At 46.2% G+C, this 22,103-nt stretch overlaps 2 protein-coding genes and 1 non-coding gene across 4 annotated transcripts; all 3 read right to left on the bottom strand.

The window, feature by feature from the left end:
* Positions 1 to 210: 210 nt before the first annotated feature.
* On the bottom strand, positions 211 to 284 carry trnat-agu (transfer RNA threonine (anticodon AGU)). The gene has a single exon. It is a non-coding gene; the product is annotated as a tRNA-Thr (tRNA).
* A 29-nt stretch (positions 285 to 313) lies between these two features.
* LOC136955820 (WD repeat-containing protein 88-like) lies at positions 314 to 5,843 on the bottom strand. Its single transcript, XM_067249563.1, has 11 exons — positions 5,461 to 5,843; positions 4,942 to 5,052; positions 4,468 to 4,556; positions 3,743 to 3,806; positions 3,186 to 3,324; positions 2,936 to 3,065; positions 1,858 to 2,042; positions 1,440 to 1,522; positions 1,020 to 1,088; positions 656 to 754; positions 314 to 513 (listed from the first exon to the last, which is right to left on the bottom strand). Exons 1-11 carry the CDS (start codon positions 5,575 to 5,577, stop codon positions 379 to 381), a joined length of 1,221 nt encoding a protein of 406 aa, XP_067105664.1. The 5' UTR covers positions 5,578 to 5,843; the 3' UTR covers positions 314 to 378.
* Positions 5,844 to 5,904: 61 nt separating this feature from the next.
* Positions 5,905 to 13,712, bottom strand: gpatch1 (G patch domain containing 1). 2 transcript variants are annotated; one of them, XM_067249561.1, is made up of 20 exons: positions 13,643 to 13,712; positions 13,122 to 13,256; positions 12,949 to 13,034; positions 12,655 to 12,815; positions 12,420 to 12,517; positions 12,242 to 12,300; positions 11,847 to 12,092; positions 11,415 to 11,562; positions 11,185 to 11,264; positions 10,852 to 11,059; positions 10,341 to 10,706; positions 9,818 to 9,996; positions 9,288 to 9,415; positions 8,817 to 8,923; positions 8,480 to 8,676; positions 7,866 to 8,127; positions 7,299 to 7,433; positions 6,932 to 7,044; positions 6,268 to 6,416; positions 5,905 to 6,158 (listed from the first exon to the last, which is right to left on the bottom strand). In XM_067249561.1, the coding sequence occupies exons 1-20, from the start codon at positions 13,710 to 13,712 to the stop codon at positions 6,131 to 6,133; spliced, it is 2,955 nt and encodes a 984-aa protein (XP_067105662.1). In that variant the 3' UTR covers positions 5,905 to 6,130. The 2 variants fall into 2 exon arrangements, with proteins under 2 accessions (XP_067105662.1, XP_067105663.1); XM_067249562.1 differs by having other exon boundaries at positions 6,268 to 6,413.
* Between the last annotated feature and the right edge of the window lie 8,391 nt (positions 13,713 to 22,103).

Raw genomic sequence — 22,103 nt, 5'->3', positions numbered from 1 at the left:
TTGATCGAATACATTGTCTCAAAGATGCCCCCGCATGGAGAAATGGCATTATTGCAATTGAATTTTTCTTGTCGTTTCAAATGAAATTTGTTTTAAATGTATATAATTACGTGATTGTGTATTATTCGTGACCTGATAATTATTACTTACCGTAGTTTTATTCACTACACGCCAGTGAAATTCACTTCTTTATAAACTCTCATCACTAAAAGGCACCGCTGGGATTCGAACCCAGGATCTCCTGTTTACTAGACAGGCGCTTTAACCAACTAAGCCACGGCGCCGCCCGGAACTCTAATGACATAAAACGGTTCATATTCGTGACACATTAAAAGGTTTTATTATGTCATAGTCATAGTGTGTAGACGATTTTCTAATTTAATTAATAGACAAGAGAGGAGGCGGCTGTGGATGATATCTGGTTGGTGTCTTCAATCGGCAGAAAACACACTTCGTGATCAAGTCGGAAGTCTCCACTCTCGACAGGGAGAACGGTTTTCCACACTCCTCACACTGAAAGGAACAGTTAAAAGGGTGCTCTGCATGTATTTGTTAACAGTTATTTTAGGAACCAAAATAAATTAATAATTGACTTTACATAGTAAGGGTTATCAAACGTTTCATCAAGTGTTCTTAACTTAAGAAGTAAGCCAACCTTTAGTACGTGAAAGCCCATTCCTTGAGCTTTCCTTCTCTCAATAACTTCAGGTATCTGTTCAGAGTTCTCTATATTCCACAATCTTACAGTTGAATCCTACAGAGACAATAAAACAAACATCCAGTTGCATTACAATGGTAAAACATTTCAAATCACAGCCACGGTTTTGTGTCGTACTAAGCTGGAAATCCAGTAACACGACTGACAGTCGTGTGACAGTGTACAAAAGTGACTACGCACTTTAGGTTATTCTTGTCAATCATTTACTGAGCAGGGAGTTGGGTCATGGCTCATGACACTGAAGACACACATTTACTGAGCAGGGAGTTGGGTCATGGCTCATGACACTGAAGACACACACCTTTGAGGCAGAGGCTACCCACTTTCTGTCAGCGCTGATTGACACATCAGTCACCCAATCCAAATGTCCCTGGGAAATCAAAATTTGTAAGGAAAAGAGTCAGGTGGGAGTCAGGTGGCTGAGCAGTTAGGGAATCGAGCTAGTAATCTGAAGGTTGCCAGTTCGATTCCCGGCCGTGCAAAATGACGTTGTGTCCTTGGGCAAGGCACTTCACCCTACTTGCCTCGGGGGGAATGTCCCTGTACCTACTGTAAGTCGCTCTGAGCGATAAGAGCGTCTGCTAAATGACTAAATGTAAATGTAAAATGTAAATGTAAAAGAGAAAGCTAACACATAGCAAGCTACGCATTTCATTTGGACAAATGTGAAAAGTAGTATGTGCTTGTGGAGGAGAAACAGTACAATCGTCCTTCAGGTCACCTTCAAGACGAGCGTTCTGCAGAAGGCAGCCATGTCCCACACGGCAACCGTCCTGTCAAAGGCTCCCGACACCAGGAGAGAGGCTGGTAACATTTAATCAACAAAATAGAGCGAACACACTGTTCATCCCGTATAAAGAAGTTACATTATGGTGCGGGAGCCATAATTGGTTTTACAAAGCAAGTAGATCAACGTAAAAATTCTGGTAGTCGGTACTGACAAGAACGTAGGTTTCATTATACACTTTCTGAAAAACACCAAATATGTCCCCCCCACTCACCTTAACCAAAATACATCACTAATTCACAAGACATCAAAACAAACACTTTTATAAAATGTAACATTGTAGTACAAAAAAATTATGTGGGACTCCCAAGAAGGTCAAGACAAAGAGCTTCTCTACACAGTTCAAGCTTACAGTCGTTGGAGAAGACACATGAGCTGATGCTGCCTTCATGGCCCCTGCTCAGCATAGCCCCGCCACAGGAGCGAAATGTCCCCTGATGGACGTCCCACAACTGCAGGGTTTTGTCCCACGATGCACTGCAAAGCAAGTGGCCGTTGTGGTTGAAGCTGCAGCTGGAGATCACATTAGTGTGGTTGCTGGGGGGGGGAACAGGGAAACAGGATGGGACTAGTTATGGAGTGGCGTAGCCTGAGGGAAACCACACTTAGAGTGTTAAGATATACGCTAACTTGATTGTGAGAGTTCAGAGGACAAGCAGAAAAGCATTAATGCCATGTAATCAGATGATAATGAGTGAGAAGCAAGCAAGGCCGGCGTTTCTTAGGCCCACATCAAGGCAGACATGATGTAAGCCTGTCACATGACCCACTAACACAACCCACAACAACGTGAACACAAGGCTAATCCAACATCAAAACACGACATCCCTTCCCAACACCACAGACTCTATTCAGCAGGGATCGACACCCAGCAACAAAACACTATTATACTTCTTTTTTAAGGTAAAATCTCTCGGCTCATGGTCGGACAGCAGTGGGTCTTTCTGCTGTGAGGGGATTAGACCAGCTTCCTGTGGTGATGTCACAGATTGGGCGGCGGCGTTGCCCAGGCCCAGATCAAGGCCCAGGGGGGCCAGCAAGGAGACCGCTGCCCTCAACCACTAATAAATACGCTTCCTCTCTCTCCTCCTCCAGAGCCCAATGAAAGTGATGAATGGAATCAATGACCGCGAGAATCAATGATATGCAGATTTGTGGGAGGATAGGATAACTTAAGTGTATTGATGAAAGTATTGAGTTGCTTTGACAGTCGTGCATATAATGTGGGAGTCTTCCTTAAATAACTATTAGTAAAAAAATGATATCTTGGTTAGAAGAGGGTTTTTTTTCTTATTGGTTGAGAGTGTATTACACTGCCTGTAATGTTGTCGAAGTCCTAAATATAATTTGAGTCGTATCCACAATTGCATACGTAAACAAACATCCTCATCTGAAAAATGCTGAGTAGCTGTAACGCCAGTCTTCTGTACCTATTTATAGCCAGTGTGGTTTTGTTGGATACCAGGTCCCACAGTTTGATAGTCGTATCGTTAGAAACGCTGGCCACTCGCTGGCCCTGTGGATCAAACCTGCACCGAGTAATAGTCGACTTGTGGTGACCTGTAAGAAGAGAGACTCACAAATCACCCATCTTGTCTTAACTGGCCTGTAGCTATAGCCTACAGTATACAGTGTACAAAATCAACAAGGACGATTCTCACTACTGAATCACAGGTTTACCTTTAAGGTATAAGACCCGCTCTCCCGTGTCTGTGTTGGTGAGGTAGATGGCGTTCTCTTGGTCTGAGGCGGACGCCACCAGCTTCCCATCCCCCGTAGTGCTGCAGGAGGTCACAAAGCCTCCATGAGGTGCTGTCCACTGAAACACACACACACACAGCGGGACAAGACCCGAACAGGACCTTTACCGAAACGAAAAGTACCATGACCAATGCAAGAGATTTACAACCTTTAGTGTGAAAAACAAACCCATCGTGTTTAAGTACCGTTGGCCTGTGCAAGGAGTGGAAATGTGTTGACAGAAGGGTAACATTTACATTACATTTACATTTAGCAGACACTCTTATCCAGAGCGACTTACAGTAAGTACAGGGACATTCCCCCCGAGGCAAGTAGGTTGAAGTGCCTTGCCCAAGGACACAACGTCATTTTGCACGGCCGGGAATCGAACTCGCAACCTTCAGATTACTAGCCCGATTCCCTAACCGCTCAGCCACCTGACTCCCTAACGAGGAAACGAGTGTGGAAGTGTGAGAGGACTAACTGCATGGATTTACTATTATCTTTCCTGTCTCCAGGTCCCAGGCAACGAGGGTTTTGTCCAACGATGCTGTGATGAGCCTGTTGGGAAGAGAAAGACAGAGGAGTCGCTAATCACTTAATTAAACACAAAGCAGCTGTCCCAAGAAATAGGATTCAATGAGCAGCTATGTGGGAACATAAGGGGCACTGTAGCATTGCCAGTGAATTGTAATCAGTGAATTCTTTTGTGGTTATGGAGACTACATTTCTGGGCACCCATGGATACAGTTCACTGAGCGAGCTCGACTACCAGGGTTACCTGGCAACCGTGTCTGTGCCGGTGGAGAGCACAAACAAAGAGCCACAAGAAGAAAAAGAAGAGAAAAAAAAAGGGTCTGGAAAATGTGATTGGAGACCTATGTGTATGGCCATGGGGAGTCAAACACACAAAGCATTTGACTCCAGTTGCTAATAATGTTGTTGTGAATTGGTTCAATCTGCCAAAATGCTACAATTCAGATGGAAAACACGCTCTAGAAATAGGTAGAAAGGAGAATTATACTATTGTACTGCACTGAATTAGTCGATTTGTTGACAGGCATTCTGACAAGGAGATTAATCCAGCAGAATGTGATGTTCCAGGGAGCAAAGGATTTGCATCAGGAATATTGTTTATTCATGAGGCATACTGATTTTAAATTTACATACAAACAAGGGCCATGTTCATCGGCTTCAGACAGTATCATGCTAGGTAGCTCACCTGTTCTTCTTCGGAACCAAGGTACACTCAGTGATGGCAGATTTATGCACACCTTTGAAAACCTGGAGGGAGGCCCCAGTATCAGAATCCTGCAAGGGGTCAAAGAAGTTGGTTTTGCTTCGTGCTAGCTTCATGGCTAAGCCTGTATTCCAGATGGTGCGATAGATCAATAGCAATAAACTACATATATCATAGCCTCAAGTTACAGGAAAGGCCTACTGTGCAATGTGTGAGTTTTTATTCATTTAGCAGTTTTTATCCCAAAAACGACATGGAGTATCGGGGGATTTGAACCTGCAACCTCATAATCTGCAGTTAAGCACTCTAACCACTGAGATTTACCCATCCTCAAAGAGAATTAGTTTGTTCATCCTAATAAAATTCTTCCAATAACTGTGTCTGAGCTAATAGGATTATAATTTGTCTCAGTGCGATATTGCTTTGACGTGCTTGTAATTACCCCGCGAGGCATACCCAGAGTGTGGCAGTCTTGTCATGGGAGCTGGTCAGGACTCTTGTGTCATCAAAACAGAAGTGACAGTTGCTGACAGCATCTGTATGACCCCTGAACACCTTGATGGGAATCTGGAGAGAAATTAATCAAACATTCACATGGCTACCCATTACAACGGTTGACGATTTGCCAGTTAATCTCAAAACGTTGTAGGTGCAATAATGAGAATGTCCCATCAAGGAAAACAGTGCTTCCCTTTCCAATTACAACTTAATCAATAACCCATCTGTTAAGACTACGCCCCTGTCAGAAATGTGAAGTTAGGCTGAAGTTTGGCCACCTGCCAGAGCTGGTGCGCTGCTGCTATCCGTGCAGGTTGGACAGATGGTGAAGCTTTAAACGTTTGTGAAACTTCACACGGCAGAATGTACCTACGAAGCTCTTTCTGTTTTAATGTTTACCAGAAGGTTTTATCTGGAAAACGCTTTGCTAGCTATAGGGCTAGCTCGCAAATTTCCAGAATGATCGACTCGGGTTACCTGGGAAAGCGCTTCATGCTCCCAAAGCGAAACACTCTTTTCTTGGTCCTTACTGTCATCCTTGTTCTCGTCATTTGTATCATCGAGCGACAAAGGGTCGATATTTTTCAAATCCATTTATTTCTTATAGCGGAACAATCGGATATAGTATCGCTGTTTAGTTTCCATAAATAGTAGCTACTTGTATCAAGGTAGTCAAGTTCGCTCCAAAGTTTGCTACCCCAGGGGGCGGGTTACTATGGTAATATTGGAAGAACACACATCGAGGCAACCGTGTAAGCGGGTGGTCACAGTAAAATGCAATTTACTCTTCCATGTATCCTCATTAATTGAACAGACATTATTTGCTCTATCTGTAAAACAATGTAGTAGCTAGTATTGAGAGCAAGTCGTTAAAACAACACAGTTTCATAAAAACCAGCAACACAGAAAAAAAACACTTCGTAATGACAAAATCAGCTATTATTTATTATTAAGGCGACGACAAGAATGCTTGACAAAAAAATATCAGTCATAAAATATTTTTTTCTCATGTTCATCATTCTCATTACATTCATCGCATGGCAAATGTATGTCCTTATGCATTGAACAATACTGAACAATAAAGGATTCAAAGTACAAACATCAGTAGTCCTCACAGAGGACAGATTGTCCCTCCATAGATTCAGGTTCACTTTTGCCCACTAATGTTTTTCAACCTGGAACAGAAAGAAAACACAATATCTTTAAAGTAAAAGCAAAGTACAGTAGAAATAAAACTGCATTTCCCAGAACCCTTTCGGGCTACAGCTAGTGATGACCTATGACCTTTTGAGCAGCTCTTCTGTAGACGGTCCCCCAGAGTCTCCGTCTTCCTCGCTGTCCGTTTCGCTCCCGTCAGAGGAGCTGATGACGATCACCTCCTTCTTACTCTTCTTCTTCCCTTTGTGTTTTTGCTTCTTCTGTTTCTTCTTCTGCTGTAAAAGAGAACACATCTTTTAGATTTCCACGTAACAAAATGGCCTAAATGTAGCTATGGAGGGCTTTTTACATTTACATTTAGTCATTTAGCAGATGCTCTTATCCAGAGCGACTTACAGTAAGTACAGGGACATTCCCCCGAGGCAAGCAGGGTGAAGTGCCTTGCCCAAGGACACAAGGTCATTCGGCACGGCCGGGAATCGAACTGGCAACCTTCTGATTACTAGCCCGCCTGACTCCCTTTTTATTTTATGGAGGCTCAGTTCAGTTGGTTTGGGATTAATCTCTTTTATACAAAATATATGGGTCTTTTTTTAAAGATGTTATTTGGACAGGGACAGAGATTGACAGGAAATGTAAGGGAGAGAGAGAAAGAGAGAGCGGAAGACATGCAGAAATGGTCCGAGCCAGGATAAAACACGGGGAGAGGAGTGGTCCTCAGCTCGTACGCTAGGCGTCCTAACCAGTGAGCTGCCGAGGCGACCCAGGATGAATCTCTTTTCCGACGTACCTTTTTCTCCTTCTTGTGTTTGTGCACCTTCTTGGCCTTGTGTTTCTCCTTGCACTTCTTCTTGTGTTTCACCAGCTTCGCAGAGGGACTCAAGGATGGCCGGCTACCTTCAGCTAAACGTGAACACGTATGGTTATATAAATGTTGATCGAAAACGTTTAACATGTACGGACTCAAGTTCACTATAGCAGGGGAGTAGGTTTCATTATAAATGCCTTTTTTTTATACAGAAAGGAAAGAAAAGAATATTTCAACAGCCACGTACCCAGTTATAAATATTTTCTGGTTGCACCCACATTTGAAAACAAACCTATGACCCTGCACTGCAGAAACTATTTAATAATAAATAACAAATAATAAATCATACTTTTTATGGATGAAGGGGGTGGGAGTCGGGGGCCAAACTCCTCCTCTTCCTGTGACGGAGGGGCAGAGGCATCAGGGGCGGAGCCAGCAGGGGCGGGGGCAGCAGGGGCAGTCTGTGCTTTGGTTGAGGTCAGCTCTTGAATAAGGACAAGCAATACAGGGTTAAACACTGTCGTCATCTATTCACCAACTTTCCAATATTCTCTTAAAGCTTCATCTTGACTACTCTTTTGCTGGCTTCAAAAGAAGCACTTAGGATGGGTGACTCACAAAATTGTTTGATTTTGCTGCTTTGTACCATGCACAAATTTAATTGAGATGTTATTTTTGCACTGTGGTTAAGATACTATTATTGTTGTTCACTGAGTCTGGTAGCTGAGATGTGGTTACCTTGCGATGTGGTTAGCAAATACAGACCAATTCCTTGACCCTGACCAACGAAAGAACTACGGAAGTAGAACCATGGATTTCTGATACATGATCTTCTTTTCTACTTTCTATAGGAACTATTTGTACGTCGTTTTGGATAAAAGTGTTACGCAAAGCAGTGAGCTTTGTGTCACATCACCTGTGCGGTCGGGCTTGGCCTGCGTCAGGGATGAGGCAGCGGCTGGTTTGTTGTTGATGTTGAACAGGCTGGCCAGAACAGAGTCAGCCGTGCCTCGTCCGCCTTCTCCCTCCTCCTCCCCCTCCTCTTCCTCCTCCTCCTCAGACGAGGATGACTTCTCGTCTGAAGAACTGACGAAGATGGCTTTGAACAGGTCCATGGATGGCCTGCTCTCTTCCTCCTCCTCCTCCTCCTCCTTCCCTGCTTCCTGCTGTTCCTGTTCCTGTGGAACGACGGTGAGAATAGCACTTGGTTGCAGAACATCACTGCTCACACAGCAGCAGAACCATACAAAACATTAGCGCCGTAACACATGCGACCCGAAAACCAAGTTATCACACGGTTTCGTTGCAACATTGTCTTTAACTTTTGCACATCAACATAAACCCGCATAGAAGCCAAATTCGGCTAATCCTGCCATCCACCATCATGCATTCAATTAGCCAAAGCTGGTTCACTGTAGGCGCTCATGAATAATTCACAACCGCAAAAACACGCGAATCCTAACCGGGTAACCGATCGACTGTTCTCAACCCTCCTACAAGGACAGACACAACGCAGGACGTTAGCGGTACCTTGGTGGCGGGGTCTGGTGTTGAGGCTGAGGTGGCTGGATCGTCCTGGGCCCCGGAGGCCCCAGAGGCCCCGGAGACCCCAGAGGCCTCGCTACGAGCCGCGCTGAGGAACTGGCTGAGAGGATCCTTCTCTTCCTCCGCCTTGACAGACTGGTCCCACCTGGACCTCTTCCCAGGCTCCGAGGGCTTGGAAGAGGCTTAGAGGAGACAGAAACAGAGCTAGGATCACTACACGATGTACACGTTGGACATGCTAACACCACCACCAGCTTGCGTTCGGTAGGGAACGAAACGCGGTTAGCTTGAGCCGAGGCGCGGGCAAGGTTCTCTTCTGTACCTGGTGGAGGAGGCCCCGTGGCGGCCGTGGGACTATCCAACACCGTCAGGAAGTTGAAGACTGAGAACTTATCCCTCTTCACTTTGGGCATCCCCACAATTCCAGATCTGGGGAAACCAACGACAGAGCGGTTATGGCAAGTATTTGACACGGGTGTGTGGTTTTCCTGTGTGTGTGTGTTTTCCTGTGCGTGTTTTCCTCTGTGCGTGTGTTTTTTCCTCTGTGCGTGTGTTTTTTTCCTCTGTGCGTGTGTTTTCCTCTGTGCGTGTGTTTTCCTCTGTGCGTGTGTTTTCCTCTGTGCGTGTGTTTTCCTCTGTGCGTGTGTTTTCCTCTGTGCGTGTGTTTTCCTCTGTGTGTGTTTTTTTCCTCTGTGCGTGTGTTTTCCTCTGTGCGTGTGTTTTCCTCTGTGCGTGTGTGTGTTTTCCTCCGTGTGTTCCTGTGTGTGTGTTTTCCTGTGTGTGTGTGTCTTACCCAGGGTACGGGTCAGGGATGTTGAACCTCTTGCAGAGTAGTGTGTCAGGGTGCCACTCAAACGTGTCCCTGGTGAGCTTGCCAAACATCTTCATCTTCACGGCTGCCTGCTTGTCATCCACGTCGTTCTGAACACGGGGAAACAAAGATGTGAAGAAAGGAGGAATGCTACAAAATGTACTCAGAACTCAGAAAGACCAATGGTGGTTAATATTCATCTGTGCCCAAGTAAGATAAACAAACTCAGAAAGATATTGAAATCATAAAAGGTCTTTACTTCACAGACATGTACTTCCCATTAACAGACTTTACTGTCGTTGTTATACTACTTGAACAATTAAAATGTTGCTGTGTCATGCACAGCATGAATCACCTCTCTTTCCTGCAGAGAGAGCTTCGCTTTTGGTCACATTTACCAACTTTACAGTTGTTGCTAATAGCAACTTGCTACACCAATTGAACAGCTAAGATTCCGCTGTGTCATGCTTTGGTGCTCATCCCTTCCACTTCCTCCTGCAGAGGCAGCCTACCTCTTGGTCACGGGTCACCTCCACCTTGTCCCCGATCTCCTCGGTTTTCCCCCGGGTGAAGCGAGAGGACAGGGAGGAGCTGCTGGGCTTGTAGAGGAGAGCAGCGCGGACAAACTCATCCCTCTCCCGGCCCCTCTCCCACTCCGTCATGGCCGGGTCCAGACTCTGTTCAAGAGCATCTAAGGACGACAAAGGGAACAAGAAGAGCAGTCATTTACATTTACATTTAGTCATTTAGCAGACGCTCTTATCCAGAGCGACTTACAGTAAGTACAGGGACATCCCCCCGAGGCAAGTAGGGTGAAGTGCCTTGCCCAAGGACACAACGTCAGTTGGCATGACCGGGAATCGAACTGGCAACCTTCGGATTACTAGCCCGACTCCCTCACTGCTCAGCCAACTGACTCCATGCTCCAGTTCGACACTCCCGTCCTATCTAGTAGTAGTAGGCAGGAACATACACTGTAAATACGAGGTACTGTATTTGTTCTGACAGAGAAATACTATAAAGATTCTAGTCCACCTTTGTCTCCCTGTTTGATCTGGTTGATGTAGAGCTCGTAGCGCGCCTGCTTGCTGGGGTTCTTCTCAAAGGGCTTGAAGGCCAGTCCGGCCTGGGCCTGGGCGGTGGGGCCGCTCCAGGCTGCAGTCACCGCCCGGTGCTCCTGTTCCCCAGGGGGCTGGAACCTCCCGGCCATGGCCTTCTGGGCCGAGGCCCTGGCCGCCGCGGCTGCCACGCCGGCAGACACCATGGCGGAGTGTGACCCCCCCGAGGGGGCGGAGCTGGCAGGTCCTGGTCCGGTGGAGGGTGTGGTGGCGGTGGTGTTGCGTAGAGAGGCAAGTTTCTCTCTGTCCTCAGATTTTAGGAGGTCAAACACAGAGCTGGGTCCTGTGAAGAGCAAAGCTGATGGATGAGATAGAAATGATACGCGTGCACGCCTGTGCAGGTGCACGCTCTTGCGCATACACACACACTAACACCAGCTCACACACACACATATACCTGCTCACACACACACACACAGCTGATGTACCTTGCAGTGCTGACTCCCCCAGCATATCCCTCCGGTGGGCTGAGTATAGCTGGTGCCGGCCTATCGGCAGGCTCTGCTGCTGGGCCATGTGGCCCCTGGAGGTCTTCAAGGCCTGGGCCACGATGGGGCTGACGCTGGACATATCCACCACCGGCCGGAAGTAGTGCACAGGCCGGTAGTCCCTGGGCAGGATGGGAGGGGGGAAGATCTGGAGAGGGGGAGGGATGTAGGGAGGGATGTAGGGTGCAGACAGAACACCAAACAGACGAGGTGAGGGGAAAGGTTTGTCAAGATCAGACATTCTGTGAGAATGAAGGTGCAGGAAGAACATACTTTTCTTTCCTTTTCAACCTCTGAGGAGAGGGTGAATCCTTCCAGAATTTTACCAATGTAAGAGGCATCTATGCTGTAGTCTGAAAACAGATTTAGCACAGCATTCAATTAAGAGTTCATCCCCCCCCCCCCTACATATAAAGTTGAAACTCAAACATTGACACCCGTACACACCCATTCGTAACCATTTGAACCCCACTGACTTTCAACCCTAAAACGCCATCACACACCCTTCTTTTTCTTGTACTGTTGGGGGGCGGTCCAGCCATACAGGCCGTCCCCTGGCTCCTCCCCTCCCAGCACCTTGTCATAGTTGGACATGGTGTCGCGGTGGTAGATGTCATCATCGTCATCCTCCATGGCTCCCACTCCGAACGCCTGTTGGTGACACACAAGGTGTTGGGTCACACACCGGCTGACCAATCACAAGCAGACCCCAGAGCCTCATGGTCCAGCAAGAGGCCGGAAACCAAGACTTCCAATCCAACTATCAGAAACGAACTACATGTGGAAAGAAAGACACAGTACTGGAACACAGACTTCCTGTAGGGGATAAGTTCAGCTTAGAAGTAGAGCATAGCACCTGACCGTACTTCACGAGGCCCCAGGATCAAATCTCTGTACGTCTTTTATCCAACGAGTCCGGTAAAAACAGTGATCACCTGTCCAGCCACTCCGCCCCTGCGTTTGGGCCCCTTCCGGTTGTCGCCGAACAGGCTGCTGGCTCGGTCTGAGTCCATGGTGAACAGGTTGATGTTGCCCGACCCTCCCCCACCCATGAGGGCCTGCTGGGGGTTCAGACCTTGGTAGCCCAGCCCTTTCACATCCACCTTGGGGGTGAAGTCAATCGGAACTACGTCCTTGGGGGCAAAGGTCACGTCCGCTGGGGCAAACTCGCCATCGTCCTCCTGTAGGTTAGAAGATTTTATGAGGGAAGCGAGTTATTAGCGTCTTCTATTTTATGACACCAATTATTAATAGTAATATCAATGGTAATATTGATATGTTCAAGAGTAAACGGTCGATTGTGTTAGTGAGCTAAGTAAGTAACACTTACCTCAGATTCTTCCGAGCCGTTTGGTGGCAAAACACATCCATAGCCTTTTCTAGCTGGTTCTGTGAGCAGAAAGAGTTTTTAAGAGCGCTGCCTTCTTTAACCTGAGATTATAGATAATCATCGATCAAGCTGAATGTGTAGTGACATGGCTGGTATTAGCACCCGAGGTAAAACCTACCCTCCTTCTGCCGAAGGGCCTTCCTCTTCACCCGTGGCCCGACCCCCTGGCCGTCCTTCCAGCCCATCTTCCTCAGTAGCTCCACCCCCATGGACGACCTACCAATCACAGCAGCGACACCACTGACCGGTTAGGGAAGTCACTGCAGCGTCTTCACACTGATCACAACGAGCCTTTTATAACATGTGAAGTGATCATAACAGTAAGGCTTTTAAATATGAAGCTTGTTTATTACTTGGCTGGCGTGACCAGATCTTCCAGCAGCGTGTCGCCAGGTATGGGGGCAGACATGGAGGTGATGGCCCTGGCCTTGTCCCTGATCTGATCCCTCCTCCTGGACGCAAACTCATCAGTGGTCGTGATCTCACTGGGCGCGATACCGTGCTCCCCGAGGTCCTGGAATGATCAGTAACACGAGGAGAGTAAGTGATGCCATTCAGTAAATAGCATAACTGCCTCTGTTAAGAATCTAGGCTGACAAGGGCTAATGTCTGGCAGGGAAATGTCTTTTTTTGTAATACTTGCGTACCTCATCGTCCATGAAATCTTCCGGCCTGGCATTTTTTTTCTCTGCTTTTTGCTGTCTGGATGATAGAAAGGTCGAAGGTGTCCACCCTGCAGAAGGAAACGATTCGTTGCTATCATCCTATTCGGTATGCTTCGCTTCTAACTCGTGCCTCCCATGTAACGGGCTGAACAAACCTTCTTTGGTGCCGACAGTGTTGAAGTAGCCCGCGGAGAAGCCTCCGGTGAAGGCTCCGTGAAACCTCTGGTAGCGACCCTTCTCATCCTTCACCGTCTGGTCGTGCAATGGAACTGGCCTTTTCAAGGGCTCGTCTGCAAAACATGCATCACGATTACACTGCACAGTGTATTCATCAAAATGACATGCTCTGTGCTAAAAGATGATCATTTCAACTCCCTTTCTGTGACTATCTAGATCAACTAACTGGGCATCTCCACAAGATTTGGTTTGGGGCAGCTGGCTAGGTAACTTAAGGGACATTCCGACGAGAGTCAGTGTTCAGACTGTCCCACTGTCCTACAACGGTATGAACTGGGTCAGTATTAGTGGATGGTCTACGGGTTAGCTTGCTGGCTAAGTAGAGAGCTACTAGTCTAGGGTGGCGAGTAAGGCCAGTGATATTTATCCTGACCATTAATAACTATTAGAACAGGCATGGGAAAACACATAATCTGATGCACTATTAACACGTTCTTACCTTCCTCGAGAGGCTCTAAAGGTATGCCATAAGTCACAAAATCCTCATCGCTGTCGCTGTCGGACGCCATGTTTATTTCACTTGTTACGCTAACTACGGAAGCCCATTGAGTCATATACGTTTTTTCCGAACCTGTTAAATTGCTAAACGAGTTTTCGATAGAAATTGCGAATTGTTTCCCCCGTACGTTGTCTGCCTGAGCGTGGCATAGGTGGTCTCAGCCTCAGGCCTTGCATATCCTATAACGATTTTATGTATTATAATTTTTAAAGATATTATACAAATGTAAATACGATCAATTATTTGGCCCATATTGCCCGGAAATGTCTACTGCCGTACATCATGCATATACCTACAGCCTACAGTATTTCCAAATATACTTTCATATTTCACACCATATACATGATATCTGCTATCTGAGGAGGATCTGAAAACAATACAACCACAAATCACATCCATGTGAAAAAGAGTGTAAGAGAGGGGGCACTAATGCCTGTGTGTGTGTGTGTGTGTGTGTGTGTGTGTGTGTGTGTGTGTGTGTGTGTGTGTGTGCGTGCGGGGTTGTGTGTGTGTGTGTGTGTGTGTGTGTGTGTGTGTGCGTGCGGGGTTGTGTGTGTGTGTGTGTGTGTGTGTGTGTGTGTGTGTGCGTGCGGGGTTGTGTGTGTGTGTGTGTGTGTGTGTGTGTGTGTGTGTGTGTGTGTGTGTGTGTGCGTGCGGGGTTGTGTGTGTGTGAGACGTTGGTGGGAGAATACCATCCCAGAGCAGAACAGTGGTTTTCAAATGTTCAGCCAGAGCACACACACACACACACACACACACACACACACACACACACGCACACACACACACACACACACAGTACTCTATAGTTTGTTTGCTTTGAACCTGAAATCATTGACATTCCTGCTGTTGTAAAAAAATAATAATAGAAGACTGTAAGAAAACCAAACTCAGCAAAAATCACATCCAGATGACAGCGCCAAATAGGCCCCCAGACATAAAATAAAAAATCTTCCTCGCTCTTTGCTTCGCAATACAGCCTCCCCCTAAAAGTTTAAAACCTCTCTTTCCTAAGGGGTAACCGTGACCTTAATCACCTCTTTCTCTCTACTCACCACAGCCATGACAGTTTGCTTGAAACCCAAGCAGAGAAACAAGATATGAGGTGTAATATTGACCCCTTGAGGATATTCTAGACCTTCCTTGAGGTTAAAGTTTGGGTCTAAATTGATTATTATTCATAACTCAATTATAATTGAGTTATAAAGTCCCATTGACCACCATCGATCTGGGTTCAGGAGGTTACACTATTGGTGCTATATATTGTCCTAGTTACTTCTTTCTTTGGAAACCAAGTTACGATCAGGTTTTGTGAGTCCACAAGTCAAACTTGTTTACTTTGATGACTCCCCTAGTGAAGGTCACTTGGAATGAGACATTGTTCGCTTTCAATAAGTGCTGTCTAAATCAGTATGAGTCATGTGTCTCAGTGCAGCTATCTGTTATTTGAGGGTTGGGCCTATCGCTTCACAGTAAACACCACTTGGGTGTTGACCATAGTTTAACTTCCCACTCCAAAGACCCACTCGGGTCTGCCCGCCCGCCTGCTCTTGGTGCTCAACACGTGCCAGTTCCCATCCATGCAGTCCCTTAGGACAAATCCTTTTGCAAAAAATAGCCTGTTTCAAAACCAGAGGGGGGACTCTAACTGTGAAAGGCTGACCCCCAGTTCCCCGTGAAAACCCCCTGGAGATCTGGATAATTCAACAAATGCCTTGTAGTGATAGTTTAACCCTTTCTCACACATGAATGAAAACACACTCACACAATACAAACACACGCCCACACACTTCCTCTCAATACGATGCACTATACCACTCAGCATAAGGATATGGAACTCCAAATTCCGTTATGACATCTGGCTTTGAGCCAGCTGGCTTTGTCCTTGACTCTACAGAAATGTTTTCCCAAGGGCCCTACGCCAATACTAGGAACAGCCGTCTCACATCAAAGAGACACAATAAAAGCCCTATTGGCTGTGAGGATCAGACAAGGACAGTTGTAAAAGTGTCTGCATTGCATTTCACCTGGGATTCAGCATGATCTGACCTGGATATGAGGCTGGCATGCTCAACCTCAGCCTATCCAACAGGATCCCACCCTTCTAAATTAAAAAGGTTTATGTCAGTTTGGATGCGAGCATCTGCAAAAAAAAATTATACTCAGCATTGATTGATTTTGTGCCTAAATTATGTACTGAATATGAACTTAAATATGAACTATTCTGCAATGTGTTGAAAGTCATTTTCATCAGTTATAATCAACAGATGTTGAAGTGTAACTGTTTATTCGACATGTTAATAATATTGAGAAAGGTAAGAATTTTATGAATCGCTTGTCAATACCTGTGACAAGGACTCACACTAAAGAAATAGCCACTATTCTGTCCACTAGGTGGCAGACTCTACCCGCGCTGGCAGAAGATTGGCGTGCGTGCTAACCCCGCAGCTCCTGATGTACCTCGCGTCTGTGCTCCCATTTGCCCCTTGAATTACACCACATCAGCATTCAGTGTCATCATATTCAGTCAATGTAGCCTGGGCAGGAAAGTGTAAAATATTAAATATGAGAATATGGGGTTGGTATTGGATCTTACCGTATGACTTAATCATTGACTAAGGCAGGTGCATGTGAGCCGGGGTCTTTAAATACTCTTTGCAGGTTTGGGAAAATGAGGCAATATCCTGTAATGTAGGTCTGTAAAAGTGTACGTTCGTCTCTCTGTCTGTATAGGCTTTCTCTCCCATATCGCACGAGCTGCGGTGCAAGGCTAGTTAGCGTTTTCTCACGCTCCCTACTCCCTGAGCTAGGGGCCTATGTAAGTTTATCTTTTAGGCCTATTTAAAAAAAAAGAAGTATATCTGCGAGTAAAGCTGCTTAGGAACTTACTCCTTGGTTTTCTCTCTTGTTTATTTTCGTAGATGTAGAAATATCTATGAATCATATTATATGGAGATGAAGCACAGGCCCAGGTTTGCGTTGATTTATTACTAAGAAGCAATGGATGAGAACCAATTAAGGCTCTCAAACACGCAATCTCTCAAACACAGGCGGACGCACACACACACAGACAGTACACGCAGACACACTACACCACACACAGTACACGTCCAAGCAATGACATGGGGGTTTATCTCTTTGGGAGGTACACACCAGCGCCTGGGAGATTGAACCCTAACGCTCCATCTGGTACCGTGCCCATCGCCTGTAAATGCAGCCCACCACCCATTAACTACCAAAGCTCCTCTCTCACCCTCTTTCCAAATCCTGGCCTGTCCCACTGGAGCCAAGAGTCCATTTTCATTTGTCTCACACTCTTATAAAGGGTTCCAAGCTTTTACGCCCCCACGGCTTTCTCGCACTGGAACGCTCTCCCGTAGCTGGCAGACTCACGCACCGTGGGGAATGTACGCCATTCTGCTTGATTTCTTTTTTCTTTTTTTTTTGTGCAATTTATTCCCCCGTTTAATGTTATTTATTCTCAGAGGTTTATATGATTCACAGCCATACCGATGCTATCTTCTGCAGGAGGGGAGACAGGAGAGCAGAACATTTAGGCATGCGACTTCTGAGACGATTAACCGTAAGTGAAGCAGTTAACACAAGGGAGGATCAAGCTGGGAATTCAATTCGTGGCACAAGTGAACACAGCTGGAATCTCCATAGTAACGAGAGGTGTGTGAGTGGCCTACCTCACAACAGGCCAAACAACAGTAATACTCTGTGTTTTATGAATTGGAAAAGACAATGACCCCCCCCAGTTCTCCCTGTTAAAAGCACTGCCATATGGCTCTCACTGCCCACACAAGTACAAAACCAGATCCCAAGTCTGTATAAGTGCCTATACCCAAAGCTGTAGAGGCTTATTGGAGTTATATGCTTCCAAAACAAACCCCTGGTAGCCTTACACCACAAATCTTAGGCTTGGACAACAATGTGCACAGTGTCTTCAACGGTCAAAACAGAAAGAGACAAGAGCAAATATTTGTCCCAGAGGTCACGACAACCCCTGGATGACGTCGTAATTAAAGAGACAACCCCAGACCCTGTGATGGACAAGGGACTGGCACAGTCCGTCACTTTAAAGTCAACTCATTCATTTGTCCCAGTGGCTTGTTGCTCAGCCGAATATGCTTAACATTTCTTTAAATCTCATTTGTCTAATGAGTGTTTTGTCACAACAACACCCTCCCCCCACACACACACACACACCCACACAGACACACACACACACACACACACAGACACACACACACACAGACACACACACATACAGACACACACACACACAGACACACACACACACAGACACACACACACACAGACACACACACACAGAGAGACACACACACACAGACACACACACAGTGGCTTGTTGCTTGGCTGAAGAGGCTTCTCATTACGTTTCTTTTCATTTTTTTTTTTCCTTCGGTCAGTTTTGTTCTGCTTTACCAGCAGAGGGTCATGTGACACAGTCCAGACAAGTGTCTGCTGACAGAAGAGAGGGAAGAGATAGAAGAGGCATTACTGTGGTGTGGACGAGGAGCATGGCTGCAGTGGAACCACCAACCAGACGAAGGGGAATTGCTCGTAATTCTTCCCATGATCCATGTGAATAAACTGAAGAACCTCAGAGGTTAGAGGAACACAGCCAAGAAGACAGGCAGATAGAAAGGTAGATAGACAATAAGACAGGCAGGCAGATAAACAAGAAGACATGCAGATAGACAAGCAGGCAGATAAACAAGAAGACATGCAGATAGACAGGTAGATAGACAATAAGACAGGCAGGCAGATAAACAAGAAGACATGCAGATAGACAGGCAGGCAGATAAACAAGAAGACAGGAAGTAGCCAGGTAGATAGACAAGAAGACAGGCAGGCAGATAGACAAGTAGACAGGCAGGCAGATAGACAAGTAGACAGGCAGACAGACAGGCAGGCAGGCAGACAAGCAGATGGGCAATAGGGAGGCAGGCAGGTAGACACTCTACAGCTGCAGTGGGGTCATTAATACTGGGTGCTTTCTGGACAAGTAAACACACAGACACACTCACAACAAGGCAAGTGCACACGCACACACACACACACTCTCACACGCACATATACACACACTATCACACGCACACGCAAACACACACACACATACACACACTGTCACACACACACACACACACACACAAATGATTTGAAACACACACACACACACACTCACATGCTTACAAACGCACCCCCATGTTAGACTTAGGAAAGTGTTGAGGATTTGAGTGTTACAGTAAGCATTGAAGATAAAGCAGCTATGTTCAAGGTCAAACTACTTTATGGCATACTCACTCTTGTTCAGACAGTTCTACTCCACTAGCACTTGACCACTAGTTAACCTCAACCTTAATTGTAATTCCTGTTTAGGCATTTTTCATGGAAATATGGCATTAAAATCAATGCCAGATTACTGCTCTATTCTAATCTGAACACCCGGGTTCAAATGTGACAACAGGATCACAGTCCAGTTCACAAACTAAGGTGGCCTGAATAGAAACGTGTGATTGAATTCTATAACAGATTATGACCTTTAATCTCCAGCAACTAGTCTAACATGAGCCATGTAGGAGATTATACTTCTACCGAGAGATTTTCCTCACAAATTTCCTATCACGAGTTAATATTCCTATCACGTTGATATTCTCTGAAGCTGACAGAGGGCTAATGCGAGAATGTGACATAAGATCTTGAGCTTTTTCTCTTGGTAGTTTTTGACGGGGATGTATGCTTGAGAAAGTACACAGAAAGTCTGCAAATGCTAAACGCTAGCTAATCTGTTGAGGAATGGCATTATCAACACCGAGGTAAGTATATAGTCTGAGTATCATGTCTGAACTCTGGGACTTTTGCTCCTGATCCATAGAATGATTGTGCTCAGATATTTCTCTCTCTGAGCGTCGACTGTAGGAAGGTCCATCATGGAGATCTCGGGGGGGGGGGGGGGGCGGGGGTGTATCAACAGGAGCAGGCCACAGGGCTGCTTTCCTTTGCAGTCCTATGTTTAGATCAAGTCCGTGTGTGACGTCACATTTTATACAGTGTATCATATATATGGAGATCTCTCTAAAAGCACTTTGTACAAGTATAAACACTGTAGAAGTCCGGGAGACGCTAGTCCTCCCCCCCCCCCCCCGCTCTCTCTCTCTCTCTCTCTCCATCATTCCCTCTCTCTCATTCATTGTCTCTCCGTCTCTATATCTTTGTTTGTCTCTCTCTGTATCTCTCTGTCTCTCGAAATCCATTATCTTAAAGTAGCCAAAAAGAGATTTCCATTCATGATGCAAACATTTACATTTAGTCATTTAGCAGACGCTCTTATCCAGAGCGACTTAAAGTAAGTACAGGGACATTCCCCCGAGGCAAGTAGGGTGAAGTGCCTTGCCCAAGGACACAACGTCATTTGACATTGCCGGGAATCGAACCAGCGACCTTCTGATTACTAGCCCGATTCTCTAAACGCTCAGCCACCTGACTCCCTACAAACAATGCATCATCCCCTTCGCAGTCCAAATAATATCTTCAGTAACTTTCCACCAGCCTTCCCTGGAGCGTGAACATCGTTGTACCCCATTGGCTAGTTCCTCAACGTCGCAATAACAGTTCATGTTATTGGCTGTGTCTTTCAAGAGAACAGTATACTGTTTCACCAGCCAGTAAAAATAGAGCGGTTCTCCAATTACATCTGATATTTTGACATGCTTCTTGATAGATCATCACGGTTCGGTACAGAGAACGATAGGCTTGGTGAGTATGAGGTATGTACCTGTGGTGGAATCCAGCCTTCACTTGAAATCATCGGCTTCTTGAAAGATCAGAGTAATCAGTCATCAATGCTGGTATGAGTCTGTTTTCAGGCTGTGACAGCTGTCAGAAGATGACTCGGACAGATTGTCTTATATAACAATTTAAGATCGACCCTCACCATCGAACACAAGTGACCTGTTGTGTTTCACCATGGTGTGGAGAAGGCCTTCCCCTATGATAAGCAACGGGCTGGGTGTATTTGATAAACATAGAGGAAACTGTAGCTTGTATTATTCTCACAAATAACAATAACACAAAACAGAGAGAGATTCTACAATTTGGCTGACTGCAAACGTGGATGGTCTGCGTGATCATAAAAGCTTTTATCTGTGGCAACAAGAACTGCAGGTGCCACCCTCTGTCCCTGACTGTGGGATCATTCACAGGGGTTGTTTGATTTGGCAGGGCAAGCGACGCAGTGGACCACCCCTGGGAGGGTCATTGACATGGAGCAGGTGGGAGCATGAAGAAATGAGAGCTCCATGCACTCCGACCACACCCACACCCACCTACCCTCACACCCCACTCATACACGCCCCCGTCTGCATGTGTACACAAACACACCCTCCTCCACACAGCCCTTCCAGTACCGTTGGAGCCTGTCCCCTGGCTCAGGCTTCCTGGCTGATACAAGAGTTCAGGGTCTGGGTCAATGTGTTCTTTTTCTGTCCCTATGAGCCGGGCACCCCCACCCACGCCTCTGCCTCCGGGGAGAAGGACCAGGACGCGGGCACGCCTGTGTGTGGAGCAGTCTGGGAAGGTCTCCAGAGCCTGGCACCCGGAGCTGACATTCCCTGGCTCCTGATCAGCTGGAGTTTAGCCTTCATCCAGGGCAGAAAGAGCGCAAGAGAGAAAGAGAGAGAGAGAGAGAGAGAGAGAGAGAGAGAGAGAGAGAGAGAGAGAGAGAGGGAGGAAGAGAGAGTGACAGAGAGAGAGAGAGAGAGAGAGAGAGAGAAAGAGAGAGAGAGAGAGAGAGAGAGAGAGAGAGAGAGAGAGAGGGCCTTTGGACCTTGAGGTGAACAATCCCTCATAACCCACTCCACAGTACAGTATGATTGACATGACTTTCAGAACATGCTGACACCCATTGGACCGTGCACATGGACGTGTATGTGGCCCCCATGTGTCCAGTGACGGAAATGCCAGCCCCACATTGCCAGCCAATCAGAGCACAGTCCAGACAACTCTGCATGGCACTCTGCTGGTGTCTAAATAGACACACCTCCACTATCTACTACCAATGTCTGCATTCAATGCCAATGCAGTTTATGTACACTGACCCTACATGCATGGTATGATTACCCTTTTTTAACTACAGTAATGTATCAATTCCAATGCTTTTCAGTCAATGTATTGGTCTTTTTTTAAAGTCTGCTTTTTTGGCTCTACAGAGAGCATTATGACTTTGGTCAACATTGAGATTATGAAATAGGTTGTGGCTCAGGTCAGTCCTGTATGAGAGTGCATGACCTTTGAATGAATGAAACTGCAAAAGTTGCATGTTTTCAGTCAATAGCTCATGTAAACGAGAGTTTCTCAGTGGAGCCCAGAAGCC

Source organism: Osmerus mordax, chromosome 13 (genome assembly GCF_038355195.1).
Source record: "Osmerus mordax isolate fOsmMor3 chromosome 13, fOsmMor3.pri, whole genome shotgun sequence".
In the NCBI taxonomy this organism is placed as follows: domain Eukaryota; kingdom Metazoa; phylum Chordata; class Actinopteri; order Osmeriformes; family Osmeridae; genus Osmerus; species Osmerus mordax.
The sequence above is the reverse complement of the archived record's forward strand: the minus strand, read 5'-3'. Positions and strand labels throughout refer to the sequence as shown.

Bases quoted from the DNA above. Each gene is read 5' to 3' on its own strand.
- LOC136955820 (XM_067249563.1), bottom strand. From the start codon at position 5,577: ATGGATTTGAAAAATATCGACCCTTTGTCGCTCGATGATACAAATGAC. The intron at 3,807-4,467 runs GTGAGCTACCTA...TCTTCCCAACAG, and splicing joins TTGGTTCCGAAGAAGAACAG to GCTCATCACAGCATCGTTGG. The intron at 755-1,019 runs GTGTGTGTCTTC...TTGTCTCTGTAG, and splicing joins GGGTAGCCTCTGCCTCAAAG to GATTCAACTGTAAGATTGTG.
- gpatch1 (XM_067249561.1), bottom strand. From the start codon at position 13,712: ATGGCGTCCGACAGCGACAGCGATGAGGATTTTGTGACTTATGGCATA. The intron at 11,265-11,414 runs GTGTGTGATGGC...ATCTGTTTTCAG, and splicing joins ACAGTACAAGAAAAAGAAGG to ACTACAGCATAGATGCCTCT. The intron at 10,707-10,851 runs GTACATCAGCTG...TGCTCTTCACAG, and splicing joins GGGGGAGTCAGCACTGCAAG to GACCCAGCTCTGTGTTTGAC.